This window comes from Lepidochelys olivacea, assembly GCF_965140295.1.
Source record: "Lepidochelys olivacea isolate rLepOli2 genome assembly, chromosome: 6".
In the NCBI taxonomy this organism is placed as follows: Eukaryota; Metazoa; Chordata; order Testudines; family Cheloniidae; genus Lepidochelys; species Lepidochelys olivacea.
Window position 1 is genome coordinate 20932188 of NC_140416.1, and position 18952 is coordinate 20951139.

Consider the following 18952-nt stretch of genomic DNA (forward strand, 5'->3'; position numbering starts at 1 on the left):
TTAAAAGTTTCCATGATTCCAAGTTTCATCCTTGGCGTTTCAGTTGTGATTACTAACTGAAGTACCAGTTGTGCTGGATTTATTTATTTATTGGTCTGTACATTCAGTCCTACATGTTCCCCATTGAAGTCCAAAGCAAATCCTCCCCTGTGTTCATTGGGAGACTGATCAAGCCCTGTTTTTCATAATAGTCATTGTTTCTGAAAGACTCCTTGCAGAACAAAAAGAATAGAAATACTTCCCATAGAAACACCATCCGTAAACCTTACAAGCTTGTTTTCCACAGTAGATTCCTTTCCTGTTATAAATAATGCCACAACCTCAGCATTATTTAAATTGTTGCTTTTGGTCAGTGAATTGCAGTGGCAGGTGCCTGGGGGGAGGGGATCATTTAGAGAAGGAAACCTATATGTGTGTGCATATGACTTTTAAAATAACTTTATCCCTCTTTATCTGTATTTATTTCCCTTACCAATAGACTGCTCGCCACAGGTTTACTCATGTGGCCATTGATTAGGATGCTCTGTATCAGAGAGGGGCAGCAACTGCTGCTGCTACTGATGGAAAAGGAAAGGTAGTGGGAGGAGGAGGAGGAGAGGGGAACTGAGTTGTTGCTGGAGATTGGCTGCCTGTCATGTCACTCAGAGCTCTGGGCCCCAGCTCTTCCGCTGCTCTGGCTCGAGCTGTCCCTGGAACAGCTCCTAGTGAGAACAAGGCGTGCAGAGCTCCGATCACCAGCACCATGCTCCCTGGGCTTGCATCCTAGGTCCCCCCGCTTTGAACACTGGTAATAGCTGCTCTGGAGCCTCAGCATCCCACGCCGCCAGACGGACGGAAAGCAGAAAAGGAACAAGGAGGAAGAGAAAAGCGGCAGCCAAGGGGACGAAAGCAGCAAAGAGAGAGGGAGAAAGGGTGCTTTGCTCACACCGCTGCAAAGTGGGAATTTAAAGAGCTGCAGAGAGAGAAATCCCAGCTCCCCGCCACACACACATCGCAGAATTATAGAGCCGGGTAGAAATGACATCAACGGGGAAAGAAGGCAGCGGAGCTCAACATGCACAATATGTTGGACCCTATCGCTTGGAGAAAACCTTGGGCAAAGGACAGACAGGTTGGTTCCTTTGCAGCAGCCGCACTAGGGCTAAGGTGCGGTAGCAGCTGATGGGGATGGGAGATGTGCGGGTCTGGGTTTCCCCTTTGGCTGCTGCAGTGGAGAGACTATTTCTAATGGATTTTTGCCTTTGTTTATTTATTTCCTGTTTTTTTGTTGTTTTTTTTTTAAAAAGCAGAGGTTGCCTTGTGTGCATCACTCCTGCTAGCGGGTGTAGTTCTGGTGACTGTCAAAGTGCATGTAGAGGAAAACGGGGGATGCCCTGCTGCTGGTAAATTTCATGTCCCTTACTTCACTGCCCCACTTTGCTTTCTTCTCTTTTTAATCAAATTAAATTGAAATGAGAGGTGCCCTGTGTATGCTGGAGAGGAGGAGGAGAAGGACCGGGTGGGGAGGCGGGGGAGTCACCAGCAGTATTTCATGACATCATGATTGAAAAGGGTGTAGTCCTTAAGGTGCAGTTGGTGGGAGAGAATATGCACAGAACAGTCTATGGCACTGGCTGCTGTGGTTATTTGGAAAATATGAATGGATGGTGTTGTTTGGTATGTTTTTGTGTGGCATAGTTTGAATTTAAAAATAAAAAAGTGGTCAGCAGCAGAATTCACTCTAGCAGTTTGAGGTTTTTATTTATTTATTTATTTTCCAAAAGCCCCTGTTTGTGAAACTGGCCCCCAGCAGATTTTCCTGAAAGGAACAATGGTAAGAAATATTAAGAGGAAACCTAGTGAGAGAATTAGCAGAGAGCAGGTGCTTGTGCCCTACGTGGCATAATTAGATCTCCTAAATGCATTCAAAATTTGGACTCGCTGGTTGCCTGCCTGGATGTTATATTTACTTCAAGGGCAGGGGAGCAGTAATTGGAAGGAAGAGCGGTTAAAAAAAAATCCCCAAAGCCTTTCCCATTTTTATGTTCTTTTTTTAGTAACAGGTGCAATGAGCAATGGGATCTGGCAAATTGATTTGGTTGGGGGACCCCCAAAAGTGGATTGAGTCTCCAGGTTATAATTTAGAAGGGAGGGTTGGTGAAATCAGCCATAGGGGGCTTCTTTGGGCTTGTGGGTGTTAAGTGTTGTTCATTATGGTGGGACAATAAAACATGATGCATTGTGTTTTTTAAAAACCCAGCCAAGCTTTGCCCATCTGTTGTCTAAAGGATTTAATAGGCGTTTCCATCCCCAGCTGCTGCCTCTGCTCTGCCTGCTTTCTCGCTGCCCTGCATGGCAGCAGCTCTGCAGTCTGCAATTTTCTTAGGGACACAGTCAAAATCCAGATCTTTCTCTGTAAGGAGAAATGCTCTTCTGAGATGATTGATTATGACCCCCCCTCCTCATTCGTTCTTCTCTTCTCCACAAACCCCATGGCAACCATTGGAATATATGGATGGGATGTGAGCATCATATAGTCTTGAAATGAAAGTGACTTTTATTTTATTTTCCCCCCTAAATCTTTAAAATACTATAACTGCTGAAGGTATCTATCTTTTTTTTTTTTTGGTCACCACCTTTATTCTTCATATTACTGAGTGAACCCGTATCTCTCCAGATGTAGTTTCCATAAAATCCATCCTGGTGTTGATGATAAGGATAAAAATACCCCACCAAAAAATTGCAGTGTCTTGGTGATGATAAATCCGATTCCTGTTTCCATAGTTAATCTCTTGCTGGGCACTCTAACTGATCATAAAACCAGCCCTAGATATACACATTCATTTTCTATCTTCATCACCATTTCTTTCTTCCTCATCTTCTCGACAACCCTCACCCCCCCCCAATATATAGATATAAAATTGCATCTGAGATTCCTGCACATTAACTTTTATGCTCCAAATCCCGTAACCTGATACTATGGTCCTAAAGGGTTATCTGCAGCTTTGGTTAATTTTTTCCCCCTTGATAATCTTCCTATCTTCCTCATAAGTGATTAGCGAGAGGGAGAAAGAGAGAGAGAGAGACAGGCAGGCAGCAGGGTAGGAGGGGAGAGAGTGTGTTTTCAGGGTTGTTGCTTTTGGGCTCTGCAGTTATTTGACCAACTGGACTAGCAGGAAAGTTGCCTTTTACAGTTTTACACTATAGCAAATCTATAGAGACAGGTCTCTGCTTTGTGCACGCATGTATGTGCAAACAGCAAACACATTATATGCACTGTTTCAGGGAAGATGGAGGGATAAAGCTTAAAAGTAGCTGATGCCAGCCTCTCTCTTCCTTACCTTATCCGCCCTTGATATAGATAATGTATGGAGGTGAAATTTGAATTGGTGTTAAATGTACCTAGTTAAATACGGGAAAGATGCTTTCTGGTTTTCTGCATTTTCTGTGCTAATCAGATTCAGGAATGTGCAGAATTGCAGGTGTGCATGTAACCCTCACCCTGCTAACTTGGAGGGTGGATGGGGAACCTGCAGTATTTTTGTGAGATTACAACAGTGCAGTGTGAGGACCTGATTGACCACTGCGATTTGCTAGTGTAACTCCATTGAATTTGATGGAGTAACACAGTGGTGAATCAGGCTGTGAGAATTTCTTTAGCTCATCTGAAGAGTTTAAGGCTTGGAAGGTTAGGAAGTAAAGGCTTGTTTGGTTGCGTGGTGTGTGTGTGTGTTTTGTTTTGCTTTTGTAGGGGCCTTTTGAAAGAAAATCTGGGAAAACATACTTACAAGCAGAAGGAAAACATACAGTCCTATTAGACCAAGTCCTTTACCTTCTTCATTGATCTTCACATCACTCATTTTTCTTTTAAGTGAAAGAATCCTTCACTCTAAAGTTATTTCAGATTTGTGGCTCTTGCTTCTTTCCCATTTGTATTAAATATTATACAAACCTCTTAGTAGCTCTCACCTACCCTGCACTCAGATTGGATAATTTTTAAGATCAAAGGAAGAGGAATAAGGGAGGGTGTCAAGTACAGAATCTGCCACAGTTCATGGCAAACTTACAAAGGATGCTATGAAAGGGGAGCTTTCATGTTCAGTTGAACTCCAAATGGCATGTTTCAGCCTCTGTGTAGCTATAGCAGATTTCCTTCTCAATATCTGCAAAAGAGAAATGTTTACAACAAGAGCTTGCTGGTTCCTGCAAAGAGGCCCAGATACTGTGCCTGTGATGTCAGTGGAAGCTGGTGACATCTAGTAATGGGGAGGGAGTTGGCAAAACTGACACGGAGAAGTGTGTTCAGATCCAGTTCAGAATGCTGGCTAAAGACCGTGCTGATTTTGCTTTAAAGGATAGGCAAAGCCTGCCCTGAGGAATCTACAGTGCTGGGACATCAGGCTCGCTGAGAATGACTGATGTCACAAAGAGAGGATTAAGGCCAGTTAGTTTGGAAAGCAGGAAAGGAAGGTACAGCGCAATGCTGAAAAATGTTTGCACTCCAATAATACTGGGAGTGGGACAACAGCTGAGAAAAGAAATTTTTAATAATTCAGCACAAAAATTCTACATGTGAATAATTTGGAGTGCCGTAGTAAGACAATTGCCCTTTTGTTGTTGTATTAGACTCAATTCAAAGTATCTCTGCCATTGTTTCCGGCAACTGGTCTAGTAGCTCATGGAATCTGTATTAGGAGAGAACAGGAATATAAGAAGCAGTGTAATAATTTAATTAGCACCCTCATAACATTTTATTATAAGGAAACGTCATTGTAAAAGATGATAATAAAGGATATATAAAGGTGTCTGTGAAGGGGTTGGTTAATGTAAATGTCATTGAATTACACTGTACTGCAGTTAATTATTGTAGTTTTTCACTGTAATTAACAGTAATGAGCAAAAAGGATGTTCTTTGTGTTACAGTAACACACCAGGAGATATTATGCTTAGAAAACAGTTCCAATGTGAATTCTAAGAAGAGATTCAAGTTTATTATTCAGATTAAACAGAGGCTGCTCACCATTTGCCACTAATTCTGTGTGAAATCAACTTTTCATGTATTCCTGATGGTTTTTTTTTTTTTTAAATTCCAGGAATATATTTTGTTTGTGAGTTTTCTTTTGCCCTTGTTAACCTCTGTTTTCCCCTTGAAATCCTCTACAGTAATTCAGATTGACTATAGTGAATTTTTATTAGTGAAGGCAGAGATGTGGAATTGAAGTATTCCTTGCTAAGTGCTTCAGCATTTCAGTGGATCTTTCTGCATTTTAATTTAAAGGCCAACTTATACACTTCAGTACTATTTTTGTTTGTTTGCCCTGGCACCAAATGACAGCACCGTTAAAATTTCTGAAATGCTCCTTTCTCTGCAAGAAAAGCAACACTTTCCTGTGCTGGGAATTTAGTCTTTGATCAAGTTTCTTTGAAAGCAAAGAGCATAACATTGCAAATCCATTTGGTTTCACTCACACAACTTCTCTGATATTTGGGCCTAATTCTGCAGGCATTCCATACACAGAATTCCAATTGAAGCCAATGGCAGTTCTGCATTTGGAGAGCTTGCATGATGAGCCTTCCATATTGAGAGGGTGCACTCTTTATATACTCTGTTGTATATAAAGTACAATACTTTGTACATATAATGCAGTACATATACCAGCCAATAATCAATCATATACTGGTATGATATTGAGCTGTATAGCTGTAGAATCATGATCCTGCTGCTCCTTCTGATTTTATAGAAGTATGTATCATCAGTGTTATCTATACTTTCATGAATAGTTTTGTAGACTGTAGGGGTCAGACCCAAAGATGGTTTAAACTGGCACAGCTCCATTGAATTTGGTGACTCTGACTTACACCAGCTGAGGATCTGGCCAGAGAGATGTAAATCATTTGAAGTTTCCATTCAGGCCTGTTTTCCCCAAATACATACAAGTTCCATTTATATTTTTAAACACATTTGTTACTTGGTTTTTAATTAGAGAGGCTATCTTGATAGCAATGAGTCTTTTCTGAATCTGCATACCTTTCAGCGATAACCTGTTAGGACATCTTTCACTTAAGAGATGAGCTAATTAGTAATCGCACAATTGGAAATATAATATTGGAAACAGTGTCTCAGGCAGTGGAGGTTTTACAAGCACAGGTTTTGTGTGAAATGTTGCTAAGAAATGTTGACATCAGAATCAATGATATATGTCTGGACCCTCAATGTTAAATAATGTTTGAAAGGAGGTTGTTATACAATAAGGGCAGAATTTTCATAAAGCTGCCATTGATTTTCAGTGACTTGGTCTTCGGATGCCCAATGTGAGATACCTCCAGTCTGATTTTCAGAGATGCTGAGGCTCTACATCTCCAATTGAAATGAGTGCTACCATGTTAAGTAGCTCTGAAAAACAGGCCTTTTGAAAGTTTTGTGTTAAAACTATTCTAGCAAACACCTCTTTGCCAAATTTAGTGCAAATGATAGGTAGAAGAGATCTAATGTAGGTCCTGATCCTGCAATGTGCTACATGCAAATGGACTCCTATATGCTCTGCACGGGCATAGGGGTCTGAGTGCACAAAGCACATTGCCGAATCAAGGCCTTATGACCCAATCTTATTTCCAACAAAATTCGTGGCATAACTGCCATTGAATTCAGTGGGAATAGAGCAGGCTCTTAGTGGATTTTTAAAGCGACAACTAGCCTTTTGCCCAAGAGTTGTTAAAATTCAGATACTCTGTCAAACGAGTGGGATCATATGACTATTTTTATATCCAAATCTCAGACATCACCAGGTGCTGCAGAAATGGCAGTTCCACAAATACCATTTTCATGCTGCTCAAACAGCTTCCTCCATTTAGTGTCACTACAGTGGCGAAGACCATACATGAGAATGATGAGGGAGGTTGGAGAAATTAAAAACATTTCTCAGTAGAATTTATCTCTGGAGGGAAATTATTTCAGATCTACAGACAACTTGCAGCTCCATTGGAAGAACCAGCATAGTATTTTAAGTGTGTCCTTACAAATGTTTTTGTATATTATGATGTCCTCGCCAGCCAGAGAACGTTCTGAATTCCCCAACATCCTGAAGCACTTTACAGTATAGCATACGTCGATTTCATACGGAATCTTTCATGCAAACTGTAATGCTGGATGCTTTACAGAATTAAATAATAGATGGATGCACTGTTTGAAATAATAATAATTAATAATCAATAACATAAAAAGAGCAGAGAGAAATGAAGTGGCATGGACAAAGGAGAAAAAATGGTTTTCACATGAAATTTGACAGGGTATGGGGAGCCTGATCCAGCTCCTGTTGGAATCAAATGAATTATTTTCACTGACTTTTAATGGGAGCTGGATTTGGTACCAAATGAGGAGGATGCAGTGTGGCCACTCCAGAGGAACAAAGCTGAAAAGAAAGCTCTTGCATTGAAGTACCGAGATTACATAAAGGGGTAGAGAGTAAGTTATTTGGCGAACGGAGGGACTGAGGAAGGGAATGAAGAGAGACAGAGGTTTGGGCAAGAGTTTTAAAAATGAGGAAGCTAAGTCTGAATCGAATCCTGAAATGCACGGGGAACGAATGTAGCTGTTTGACTGTTGGGGGTTTTATCTTCGTATGTTTGAGACTGTGGGCAGCAGATTCTGCACATGCTACAGCAAAGCTGGGACTTGCTTCCAGTAGTCAGAATGAGAAGAGATGGAAACATGGATGATGATTTGAGCGGAGGTGGACTCAAGGCAGGGGCATACATGGTTGATATTACAGGGGCGAATTTGTAGACATTAATTTTGGGGAGTTTCATTGTGTGCTGCTTTTTGAATGCAGAGTCGGTTTATAGGAATAGGTATTGCTCCTGCTCCCACTAAAGTCAATCAATACAAGATATGCCTTCAGTTAACTTCAATAGGAACAGGAATTAAGCCCATTATAATAGGTAAGGGTCAAACTTTTTCCTTCTCTAAGAAACTTCATAATGGAACAACCATCAGGAGCATGTTTTTTTGTTACAAACAATGCAAGGGCGTTAACGGTCTTAAATGATAAAACTGTTCATTTTGTTTGTGGGAAAGTGCCAGAATAGCTCAGCTTTTCAGTTCTCATACATGAGATAACACTCTTCTATCACAAGATTTGTAGAGTGAAGCAAATAATTCATCACAAATAATTTGTTCAATAAATGTAGCCTGCCTTCTTCTGGAATGTCCATGAGCAGATTGCGATTTCCTCAAAGTAATTTGTCATTTCAGTTTATTTGACAAATGTTTATTTTGATTTTTCCCTCCTAAATGGATTGAGCCTGCTTAATCAATAATCAAAGAACTGAGTTGTGCTCTTGGAGTTGGATGCAATCTGTCGGATACGTTACAGAGTACTGTTCTGTTCCCTGGTTGGATTCTGCTCCCTGGTGCGAGCATTTCCAGCATGAATATTTGCATGTGCAAACATAAAATTTGGTTTTCTGAACACAGTTTCAAGAGTTGTTTCCCATAATGATTTGTGCCAGTATGACTCAAATGATCCAATGTTTGCAGAAAACAAATACAAAAGGGTCACAAATGTGATCAAATCAAATTCACTTAAAAATTCAAGTGAATATTCACAGAACTTTTTTATATTATTCACACAGCTCCGTTGGCATGTATCATGAACAGTATATATGACTTTTACATAACGATGAGCTGCAAAACTTTTATTTGTTTTTATTTTAAATCTATTTACACACCCAAATCACTACGGGTGAAATTCACCCCTGTGCAGAAGTCTAGCACAAGACCTATGCAACCACCAAAGTCCTACTTAATTCCTCAAAATTGGGTTTAAGTGAATATTAACTTGGCATAGGACTTGTGCTGGCCATCTGCATAGGGACAAATTACACTGTAACAGAGCACACTGTATATACAGAGTTATTTCCAAATATTCTTACGTATTATTATTTAGTGCTATTTGTGTTACTGTAGCACCCAGAGGCCCCTTTGAGCTCGGTACTGTACAAATTCATAGGCAGATGCAATCTCTGTCTGAAATAACTTACAACATAATTTAATTTTTTAAAACAAAATATTTGAAAATCCATTCCCTCTTCACATATGCACCATATTCAGGATTCTCACTTTTTTTCTGTGGCAGCTGATAATATCACAAAGCCTATAAACAAAGCAACCAGCAAAAGAATATATTCCGTTCAGGTTCTGATGAGGTCATTGGTTTTTGAAGGGTAAACTTAGGATAGTGAGTGGAGGAGGAAATAAAAATGGCCATGTGTTTATATTTAAAAGCTAAGCTAAGCGCAAGGCATGATTCTTATGTAGAATGGGGAGTTTTGTGGTTCTCTGGCAGAAAGCATCCCTAAAGTCAGCCAAGCCAGCCACTGGATGCTTCTCTTACTGTAGGGAGATGTTCAGGTGGTGTAGAGTCAGCACAGTAGCTCATAAAGGGTCACCTCCAGCTATCAATGTATAAAAGCACAGTTTAGGAAAAGGGCATATAGCTGGTGCACCCCTTACACCTGACTGACCCCCAGTTGCCACAAAAGCTTCTGGGCCATTAGAGTAGCCCCGAGACTGCTCTGATTTAGGACTAGTCCTGCATGTGAACTCAAGATTGGGGAAACACAAAGGTGCCTTCAAGCCACCTTTTCACATACATGCCTACCCGAAGGTGCAGCGAGCATTCCTTAGCTTAGGATCTGTCTCATACTGTTACAGATATGGCATCTTTAAATAAAGATTTTTGTATGGGTCTAGAAAAAAGCCTCAACTACTTAGTATTTCACCTTTAAATTCTTATTTTAAGTTTTTATGGATTATTCCCCAGTATAATTACCTGTGGGTGAATGTTAGATAAGAAACTAGAGAGAGGAATCTCTTGCCTCGTTAATCGCTGGTTTGATAATGAAGGAATCTGATAGTTTGCAGTCTCATGATTAACTGGGAGGGGATTTTTGCTGTGACCCATCTTGTACTCCAAGATTTGTAACGGTTAGAGATTGTGGTTGAGTTGATGGCAAAACAGCATCTGAATAAGGTGGCGCTGTGTATGCGTGTGGTTTTTTATTTTGTTATCTAATCCAAAACTAAATATTGGGATTATAGGTGTGGTTGTGTTTGAAGTGAAGTGTTTGCCTTTTTTTTTGCCCCCTTCACTTTTCTGAGGTTGGTGGGAAACAATTTTCAGGCATCCATTTAGTAAGTGCTTTTCTAGCTGCCTGTACAATTTATCAACAACGTTTTTTTCCTGAGGCTCTTGTGATTTGTTTCACTACTGTTTTCCAGTCCAAGCTTTCTGGGGAGACAAAAAATATCTGTGTGGTTGTGCGTTTTCAGTAATGTTTTACAAACGTATTAACAGGCATTGTTTCCACAGAGTCATTCCTGTGTGGTTGCATGGGGTCCCACAGGCCATAAGCTCAGTCCTCCAGTCAACATGACATTAAAAGTACAAATTATGGAGGAGCTGGCCTCAGGGGGTGGGGAGTGAGCAGGATTGGTCCACAAATGTCTTACTTTTGAGAGGCACTGAGAAACCTACTGATCGCACTGTAAATCCTAATCCGCCAGGAGATGGACTCAGATGCTTTGACTGGAGAGTGATGTGATTGTTCTGTGGTGGGCCCTAATTTTGACCCAGGGGTAACTCTAGATATGATTCTGCAGCTCCTTCTCTTCGTTCATCCAATTCCTCTCCCCCATTCAATGTTTGGGCAGCAATATAGATGTATTTCTAGCCAGGTGCAGTGTTGATGATGCCCCACAAAAAGACAATCAGGGAAGAGAGATTCAGAGAAAATCGCATGGGCATCGCTTTCTTACTTTCCCATGTCCTTGCCAAGTCTGATGGTATCACCACCAGTGTCAGTCAGAGCTTCTCCAGCGGGAAGAGTCTCAAGGTCGCTTCCGAATTTGGGGCTCCCACATACCAGCTCTGCCTTTTAGCACCAAAACATAGAGCCGCTTATGAATCATAGTTATGTTTGAGATAACCTGGGGAAACATATTTTGTTGCTTGGTCCAAACAAAGCTTCCTTTAATAGGTTGGGATGTTTTGAAGTTGCAAGGTGAAATTGGCAGATGACTGCACTTATGAAGAGCAGTGTATTGCAGTTAAATCAAATAATAATAGTAAAAAAGTATAAGCAGCAAGAAAAAGATGACTTCAGTTTCCAGGCTTTTTAATGGTGTGAAATTGACTCCTGTGCAAGAAGCCAGCACAGCGCCTGTGGCCTGCTTAAACCTTCTAGTTAGGGCGTACATTGCTCATAGGCACTGTGCTGGCCATTTGCACCAGGTGAATTTCACCTACAGGGTCTTCCCTCAATATCCTTGGGCCAGCTTATCCCTGGGGTAACTCCACTGAAGGATACATTTGGCCCTATGAGTTTACCAGCCTAGTTTTCTTCATCTCTTCCAACATTTTTACCTGAAATTCATTTGTCCCTTTTAAGCCATGGGGTCCTGAGTACATGGTCCTCACTGAAGGCCTAATTCTGGTCCCATTAAATTTGGGATGTTTTGCCACTAACTTCACTGGGAACCGAACTGGTCCCTCTTTTTCCTCCTGCCATTGCTGTACTGACGTTTTTCACCCCTGGGATAGTTGAACTGGAAAGTTGTGAGGTTCGTTGCTCTCAAATCTATGTACTCCTGAGGGAATGGAGCAGGGAGAGGAACCATGTTTGGCTTTTTCCATCGTTGCTGCTTCACACAGCAAAGCTAATGAAGACCTAAAGAAGAAAGACCTCTCTAGAATCTTCAGAAGACATTATGGTTTCAGGTGCAACTTTCATCATCTAACCCCCATGCAATCACCAATGGAATCATCTCTACCAGGGCAGGTAGAAACTTGCAGAGAACAAGGTGTGATGGGTTGGATCACAGAAACCCCCTGGGAGCTGCCACCTGATGTGCCAAGACTATTTCTGCTCCTGCTTTCTTGCCCAGTCACCTTAGGACTTCAGTGCCCTGCCTGGTTTGAGCCAGACCCGCTAGCCTGCTGCAAAACCAGACCCAGGTCTGAACCACGTCCCCTAACAGCAGTAGGCTTACCTGAAAGCAGCTTACAGAAGTGTGCCTGTCTTTAACACTCAGATGCCCAACTCCCAATGGGGTCCAAACCCTAAATAAATCTGTTTTACCCTGTGTAAGCTTGGGTAAACTCATAAATTGTTTGCCCTCTATAACACTGATAGAGAGAGATGCACAGCTGTTTTCCTCCCCAAGTATTAATACATACTCTGGGTTAATTAATAAGTAAAAAGTGATTTTATTAAATACAGAAAGTAGGATTTAAGTGGGTCCAAGTAGTAACAGACAGAACAAAGTGAATTACCAATCAAAATATAATAAAACCTGCAAGTCTAAGTCTAGTACAGTAATAAAAACTGAATACAGATATAATCTCACCCTTAGAGATGTTTCAATAAGTTCCTTTCACAGACTGCCCATGATTCTAGTCTGTGCACAATCCTTTTCCCTGGTACAGCCCTTGTTCCAGCTCAGGTGGTAGCTAGGAGATTTCTTATGATGGCTGCCCTCCCTTGTTCTGTTCCACCTACTTATATATCTTTTGCATAAGGCGGGAATCCTTTGTCCCTCTGGATTCCCACCTCTCCTTCTCAGTGGAAAAGCACCAGGTTAAAGATGGATTCCAGTTCAGGTGACATGATCACATGTCACTGTAAGACCCCAAGCCTTCATTCCTCCCAGCCGGACTCACAGGGAGGCCTGCCTGCAAACAGAGCCATCCACAGTCCGTTGTCCTGGTTGATGGGAGCCATCAAGATTCCAAACCACCATTAATGGCCCATACTTTGCATAATTACAGTAGGCCCTCAGAGTTATATTTCATATTTCTAGTTTCAGATACAAGAGTGATACATTTATACAAATAGGACGACCACACTCAGTAGATTATAAGCTTTGTAATGATTTTACAAGAGACCTTTTGCATGAAGCATATTCCAGTTACCTTATATTCACACTCATTAGCATATTTTTATAAAATCATATAGAGTGCGCCATATCTAACCCCCATGCAATCACCGATGCAATCATCTCTACCAGGGCAGGTAGAAACTTGCAGAGAGCAAGGATCCAGTCAGAGAGAGATTAGAGAAATAGAGGACAGATAGTCAGGGGAATCTTGGGTTCTATTTCCAACTCAAGTACTACACTATTGTGTGACCTTGGGCAAGTCACTTCACCTCTCTGTGTCTTTGTTTCCTCCCTCACCCTTTGTCTGTCTTGTCTATTTAGATTATAAACTCTTCAGATGAGGACTGTCTCTTTCTGTGTGTATGTACAGTGCCTAACATAGTGAGGCCCTGATCTCAGTGGAGACCTCTTTGTTCTGCAATAATACAAATCATTAATAAAGCACAAGGAGCTGTTCTGGCAAATGGGGACTATTGCAGCAAGTCTTTTTAGGAAATCCCTCATACCCTGGTCATGCCCCATATGGCAGATCTAGGAAGAAAGAGTGGGTATAAAGCCAAATGATTGGGGATTCTCCAACCAACCAGCTAAGCTGGATTTCTTCCTCTTTGTGCTGCCAGAGAAGTACAAAGCAGGTGGAATGGAGGCCAGGATCTAGCCCTGTAAATTTGCAAACTGAGGGCTGATTTACATGATGCACTAGTCCGCATTAGTCTGGTGTAAATTCTAGTGTTTACTAGTGTGTTGTGCACTACCTGGCCTGAGTGTAGCAGGATGACATTAATGCACACTAGTGAACTTCTTGTGCACACCAGCAGGGTCCACACAGGCCAGTTCGTGAGCAACATGTTAGTGCCCACTAGAATTTACACTTCTCTAATGTGGACTAATGCATTGTGTAGACAAGCCCCGAGTCTCAGTCATGGGGGAGAGTAGGAAGGAAGGCAGGCAGCTCTTTCTGTGCTTTCACTATGCCTACATTTGGGTACAGTGGCATTATCTTCAGTGGGCCTTTCCTGCACAAGGCCATGAAAGAAGATTGAGATCTCTGTTGTGTGTTCTCTATGCATGTCTGTGTAATAATGGTCACTAAAGACAAAGCTGAGCATTATATTCAGACTTGGCAATGACACAAGCATTGCAGCTCAGTTAAACACAGGCATTTGTTTTGCTGGAAAGGCATAGCCATGAGTTACATAGCTTTTGGGAATCCTTATGCTCTGCAGTGTACAGCAGCTGTAAACAGGATTCTTCTCATTTACTTTTCAAAGCATAGTTTAAATCCAAATATTAAAAAAAAAAAATTGGGTTAGATCCTCGGCTGTTGTAAATTAAGGAAGTGCCTTTGAAATCAGTGCTGATTTATACCAGTGGGAGATCTGGCCCAGGGTTTCTGGTTTCTATAGCTTATTTCACTCCTTGTATTGGTGCAATTCGATCTTTGTCACTGATTGACTAGGTCGGCCAAATTCTCTTCTCAGTTACACCGGTACAGCCCTAGTAACTGAAAGGGGCTTAGAACAATTTATGAGAGGAGAATTTGGCCCATAAACGCATTTCTTGGTGATATCAGACACAGACAGCTGGCCATGTTCTAGTTAAGAGAAGCCCAGATTTGCATCTTGTTTCCTCTGCAGTGAAGAATCGAACGAATTAAGAGCACAGAGTAAACTGATATTATAGAGTTGTTCTGTTTAGATTGAAAACATGGTCAGAGCTTTTTACAAATTATTGAGAGGTTGATGTCCCTCCATGCCCCCAAAGCTCATGCATGCACTTAAAGTCTATGCTCAACGAGTCCAATAAAGAAGAGCAGACGTAGCAATTAATACTATAACAGAATTGCTGTTACAATAGGCTATCGCACTTCCTCTACAGTGAAGCCTCCTGACAAGTCTGCACTAGACATTGTTGTGTGAAATTGCCTGCTGTTGATCAAGCAACGTTGCAGCTTCTTGAGTGGTAGCAACAGTGGGAGCATTAGAGTGGATAGGGCATTGCTGTTCTCACGACCATACCAACTAACTTTGTGCAGAGCATGCCTAGGTGATACTGTGGCAAGAGTGCCAGTGGTCACCTGAGCCATGGTTTTACTACTCCTTCCACCATTGGTTCAGATCCCCCAGTGGTAGCAAACTCTGTGCTCTCAAACTCCCGTTGAGTTAAGAGATATTGGAGGGCAATTGCAATTGTCCTATGACACTACACACACAGGATTTTATTTTATTTTAGGTAACTATTGGGGGGAGGGCAGCAGTGGCATTGGTACAGGCAGATTCTCCTGCTCTCTTGGCCCACAGCTGGCAGGCAGTGTAGTCTGGCAGAACCAACACATGACTGGGAGTTAGAAGGTTTCAAAGTTCTAACCCGTGGCTCTGCTACTGACTTACTGTGGCCTTGGGCAAGTTATTTCATCTTTCTCTCTTGGTTTCCCCAGCTGTCAAATTGAGATGATAATCATAAGTGTAGTTTGACTTCTATATTTGGTGGGGGCAGCTCCAGTCAGGCCAATGGGGCAGTGCAGAGAGGGGACAAATTCCATGCCTGACCGAGGCTTGCCATTTGGGGTGGGGGGCAACACCTCCCTGCTCCCCAAACTATGCCTATGATTGATAATACTTACCCACCTACTTCAGTGACATTGTGGGGATTAATTAGTATAGTGATTTGAACATACAAAGCACTATGGAAATGTAATAAGTATTATTGTAGTTTATGGGTTAGCCTTGCTTTTTTGATCCAATGGTCCAGTCTCTCGGCTAGTGTTAATAAATGTAGCTTCATTGGTTTACACCTTCTGAGGATCTAGACTATTTCTTCTTTTCCAGGTGAATTTGCTTTCTCCCTGCCCTTTTCCCTGCTCATTCCACAGCCTCTCATTTTGGTGATGATAATTTTGACAGCACAAATCTCTACAGATGCAATTTGATGCTGACGTTATGTTAGCCCATTACATAAACAAGAGAAATTACTTTGATGTTCCTGGTTTGACAGTTCCTGGTCCCATTGATTTCCATCATTTCTTTCCTTAGGAGTATTTGTTCCTGATCTCTAAAACAAAATATCACTGAGTAAACTATGTTTATATGACGCTGTGTGTTCCACTTATGAAGGATTTATAATTTGGTCAGTTTTATTTATGGTCCTATAAAGCGGATAGAATTATACTGCAGTGTTAAAATGCAGAAGCTTCATTTTCCTATAGGCAAAAGCCCTCTGGTTTTGAGAATGCTGTTTGGAGATTCTGACTGGCTGTTGAGAAACTCTGAAATGGCCTTGGAATTTTTAAATAGCTACTTACTGCCATCAGAATAAAGGTGAATCCAGGTTAATAAAAGCAGCCACTTTATAATAGTGCCAGGCTTCTTGGGCAGAGCCGATACTTACACCAAATTCTGTTTCAGCGAGCTTCGGCTTCCAGAAATGTCACTGGTGAAGGGTTTGGGTGGGAGTGAGGTGGGTGGAGAGGCTGGTGGGTTATTTTTAAAGGCTGTCTGAATTGTTAGGGATGCAGGCATTTCTGAAGGGGCTGATGATGAACTTGAGAAAACTGAAATATCCAAAAAGAAAAGGAGTACTTGTGGCACCTTAGAGACTAACCAATTTATTAGAGCATAAGCTTTCGTGAGCTACAGCTCACTTCCTCAGATGCATATTGTGGAAACTGCAGCAGGCTTTATATATACACAGAGAATATGAAACAATACCTACTCCCACCCCACTGTCCTGCTGGTAATAGCTTATCTAAAGTGATCATCAGGTGGGCCATTTCCAGCACAAATCCAGGTTTTCTCACCCTCCACCCCCCCACACAAATTCACTCTCCTGCTGGTGATAGCCCATCCAAAGTGACAACTCTTTACACAATGTGCATGACAATGAAGTTGGGCTATTTCCTGCACAAATCCAGGTTTTCTCACATCCCCCCCACCCCCATACACACACAAACTCACTCTCCTGCTGGTAATAGCTCATCCAAACTGACCACTCTTCAAGTTTAAATCCAAGTTAAACCAGAACATCTGGGGGGGGGGGGTAGGAAAAAACAAGAGGAAACAGGCTACCTTGCATAATGACTTAGCCACTCCCAGTCTCTATTTAAGCCTAAATTAATAGTATCCAATTTGCAAATGAATTCCAATTCAGCAGTTTCTCGCTGGAGTCTGGATTTGAAGTTTTTTTGTTTTAAGATAGCGACCTTCATGTCTGTGATTGCGTGACCAGAGAGATTGAAGTGTTCTCCGACTGGTTTATGAATGTTATAATTCTTGACATCTGATTTGTGTCCATTTATTCTTTTACGTAGAGACTGTCCAGTTTGACCAATGTACATGGCAGAGGGGCATTGCTGGCACATGATGGCATATATCACATTGGTGGATGTGCAGGTGAACGAGCCTCTGATAGTGTGGCTGATGTTATTAGGCCCTGTGATGGTGTCCCCTGAATAGATATGTGGGCACAATTGGCAACAGGCTTTGTTGCAAGGATAAGTTCCTGGGTTAGTGGTTCTGTTGTGTGGTATGTGGTTGTTGGTGAGTATTTGCTTCAGGTTGCGGGGCTGTCTGTAGGCAAGGACTGGCCTGTCTCCCAAGATTTGTGAGAGTGTTGGGTCATCCTTTAGGATAGGTTGTAGATCCTTAATAATGCGTTGGAGGGGTTTTAGTTGGGGGCTGAAGGTGACGGCTAGTGGCGTTCTGTTATTTTCTTTGTTAGGCCTGTCCTGTAGTAGGTAACTTCTGGGAACTCTTCTGGCTCTATCAATCTGTTTCTTTACTTCTGCAGGTGGGTATTGTAGTTGTAAGAAAGCTTGACAGAGATCTTGTAGGTGTTTGTCTCTGTCTGAGGGGTTGGAGCAAATGCGGTTGTATCGCAGAGCTTGGCTGTAGACGATGGATCGTGTGGTGTGGTCAGGGTGAAAGCTGGAGGCATGCAGGTAGGAATAGCGGTCAGTAGGTTTCCGGTATAGGGTGGTGTTTATGTGACCATTGTTTATTAGCACTGTACTGTCCAGGAAGTGGATCTCTTGTGTGGACTGGACCAGGCTGAGGTTGGTGGTGGGATGGAAATTGTTGAAATCATGGTGGAATTCCTCAAGGGCTTCTTTTCCATGGGTCCAGATGATGAAGATGTCATCAATATAGCGCAAGTAGAGTAGGGGCTTTAGGGGACGAGAGCTGAGGAAGCGTTGTTCTAAATCAGCCATAAAAATGTTGGCATACTGTGGGGCCATGCGGGTACCCATAGCAGTGCCGCTGATCTGAAGGTATACATTGTCCCCAAATGTGAAGTAGTTATGGGTAAGGACAAAGTCACAAAGTTCAGCTACCAGGTTAGCCGTGACAGTATCGGGGATAGTGTTCTTGACGGCTTGTAGTCCATCTTTGTGTGGAATGTTGGTGTAGAGGGCTTCTACATCCATAGTGGCCAGGATGGTGTTATCAGGAAGATCACCGATGGATTGAAGTTTCCTCAGGAAGTCAGTGGTGTCTCGAAGGTAGCTGGGAGTGCTGGTAGCGTAGGGCCTGAGGAGGGAGTCTACATAGCCAGACAATCCTGCTGTCAGGGTGCCAAGTGAGTTTGTGTGTGTATGGGGGTGGGGGGGATGTGAGAAAACCTGGATTTGTGCAGGAAATAGCCCAACTTCATTGTCATGCACATTGTGTAAAGAGTTGTCACTTTGGATGGGCTATCACCAGCAGGAGAGTGAATTTGTGTGGGGGGGTGGAGGGTGAGAAAACCTGGATTTGTGCTGGAAATGGCCCACCTGATGATCACTTTAGATAAGCTATTACCAGCAGGACAGTGGGGTGGGAGTAGGTATTGTTTCATATTCTCTGTGTATATATAAAGCCTGCTGCAGTTTCCACGATATGCATCTGAGGAAGTGAGCTGTAGCTCACGAAAGCTTATGCTCTAATAAATTGGTTAGTCTCTAAGGTGCCACAAGTACTCCTTTTCTTTTTGCGAATACAGACTAACACGGCTGTTACTCTGAAACCTGAAATATCCAAGAATTTTTATAAGGGGTGACCT

The 18952-nt window shown here is 42.1% G+C and overlaps 1 protein-coding gene across 10 annotated transcripts in view; it reads left to right on the top strand.

Moving 5' to 3' along the window:
• The first annotated feature begins 646 nt into the window (after window positions 1-646).
• Window positions 647-18952, top strand: part of BRSK2 (BR serine/threonine kinase 2) — a 499877-nt gene continuing 481571 nt past the window's right edge. For all 10 annotated transcript variants that reach the window (XM_084630023.1, XM_084630021.1, XM_084630022.1 and 7 more), the window contains exon 1: window positions 647-1111. In XM_084630023.1, coding sequence (XP_084486149.1) covers window positions 1018-1111 — 94 coding nt within the window. In that variant the 5' untranslated portion in view covers window positions 647-1017. The remainder of the gene's footprint in view (window positions 1112-18952) is intronic.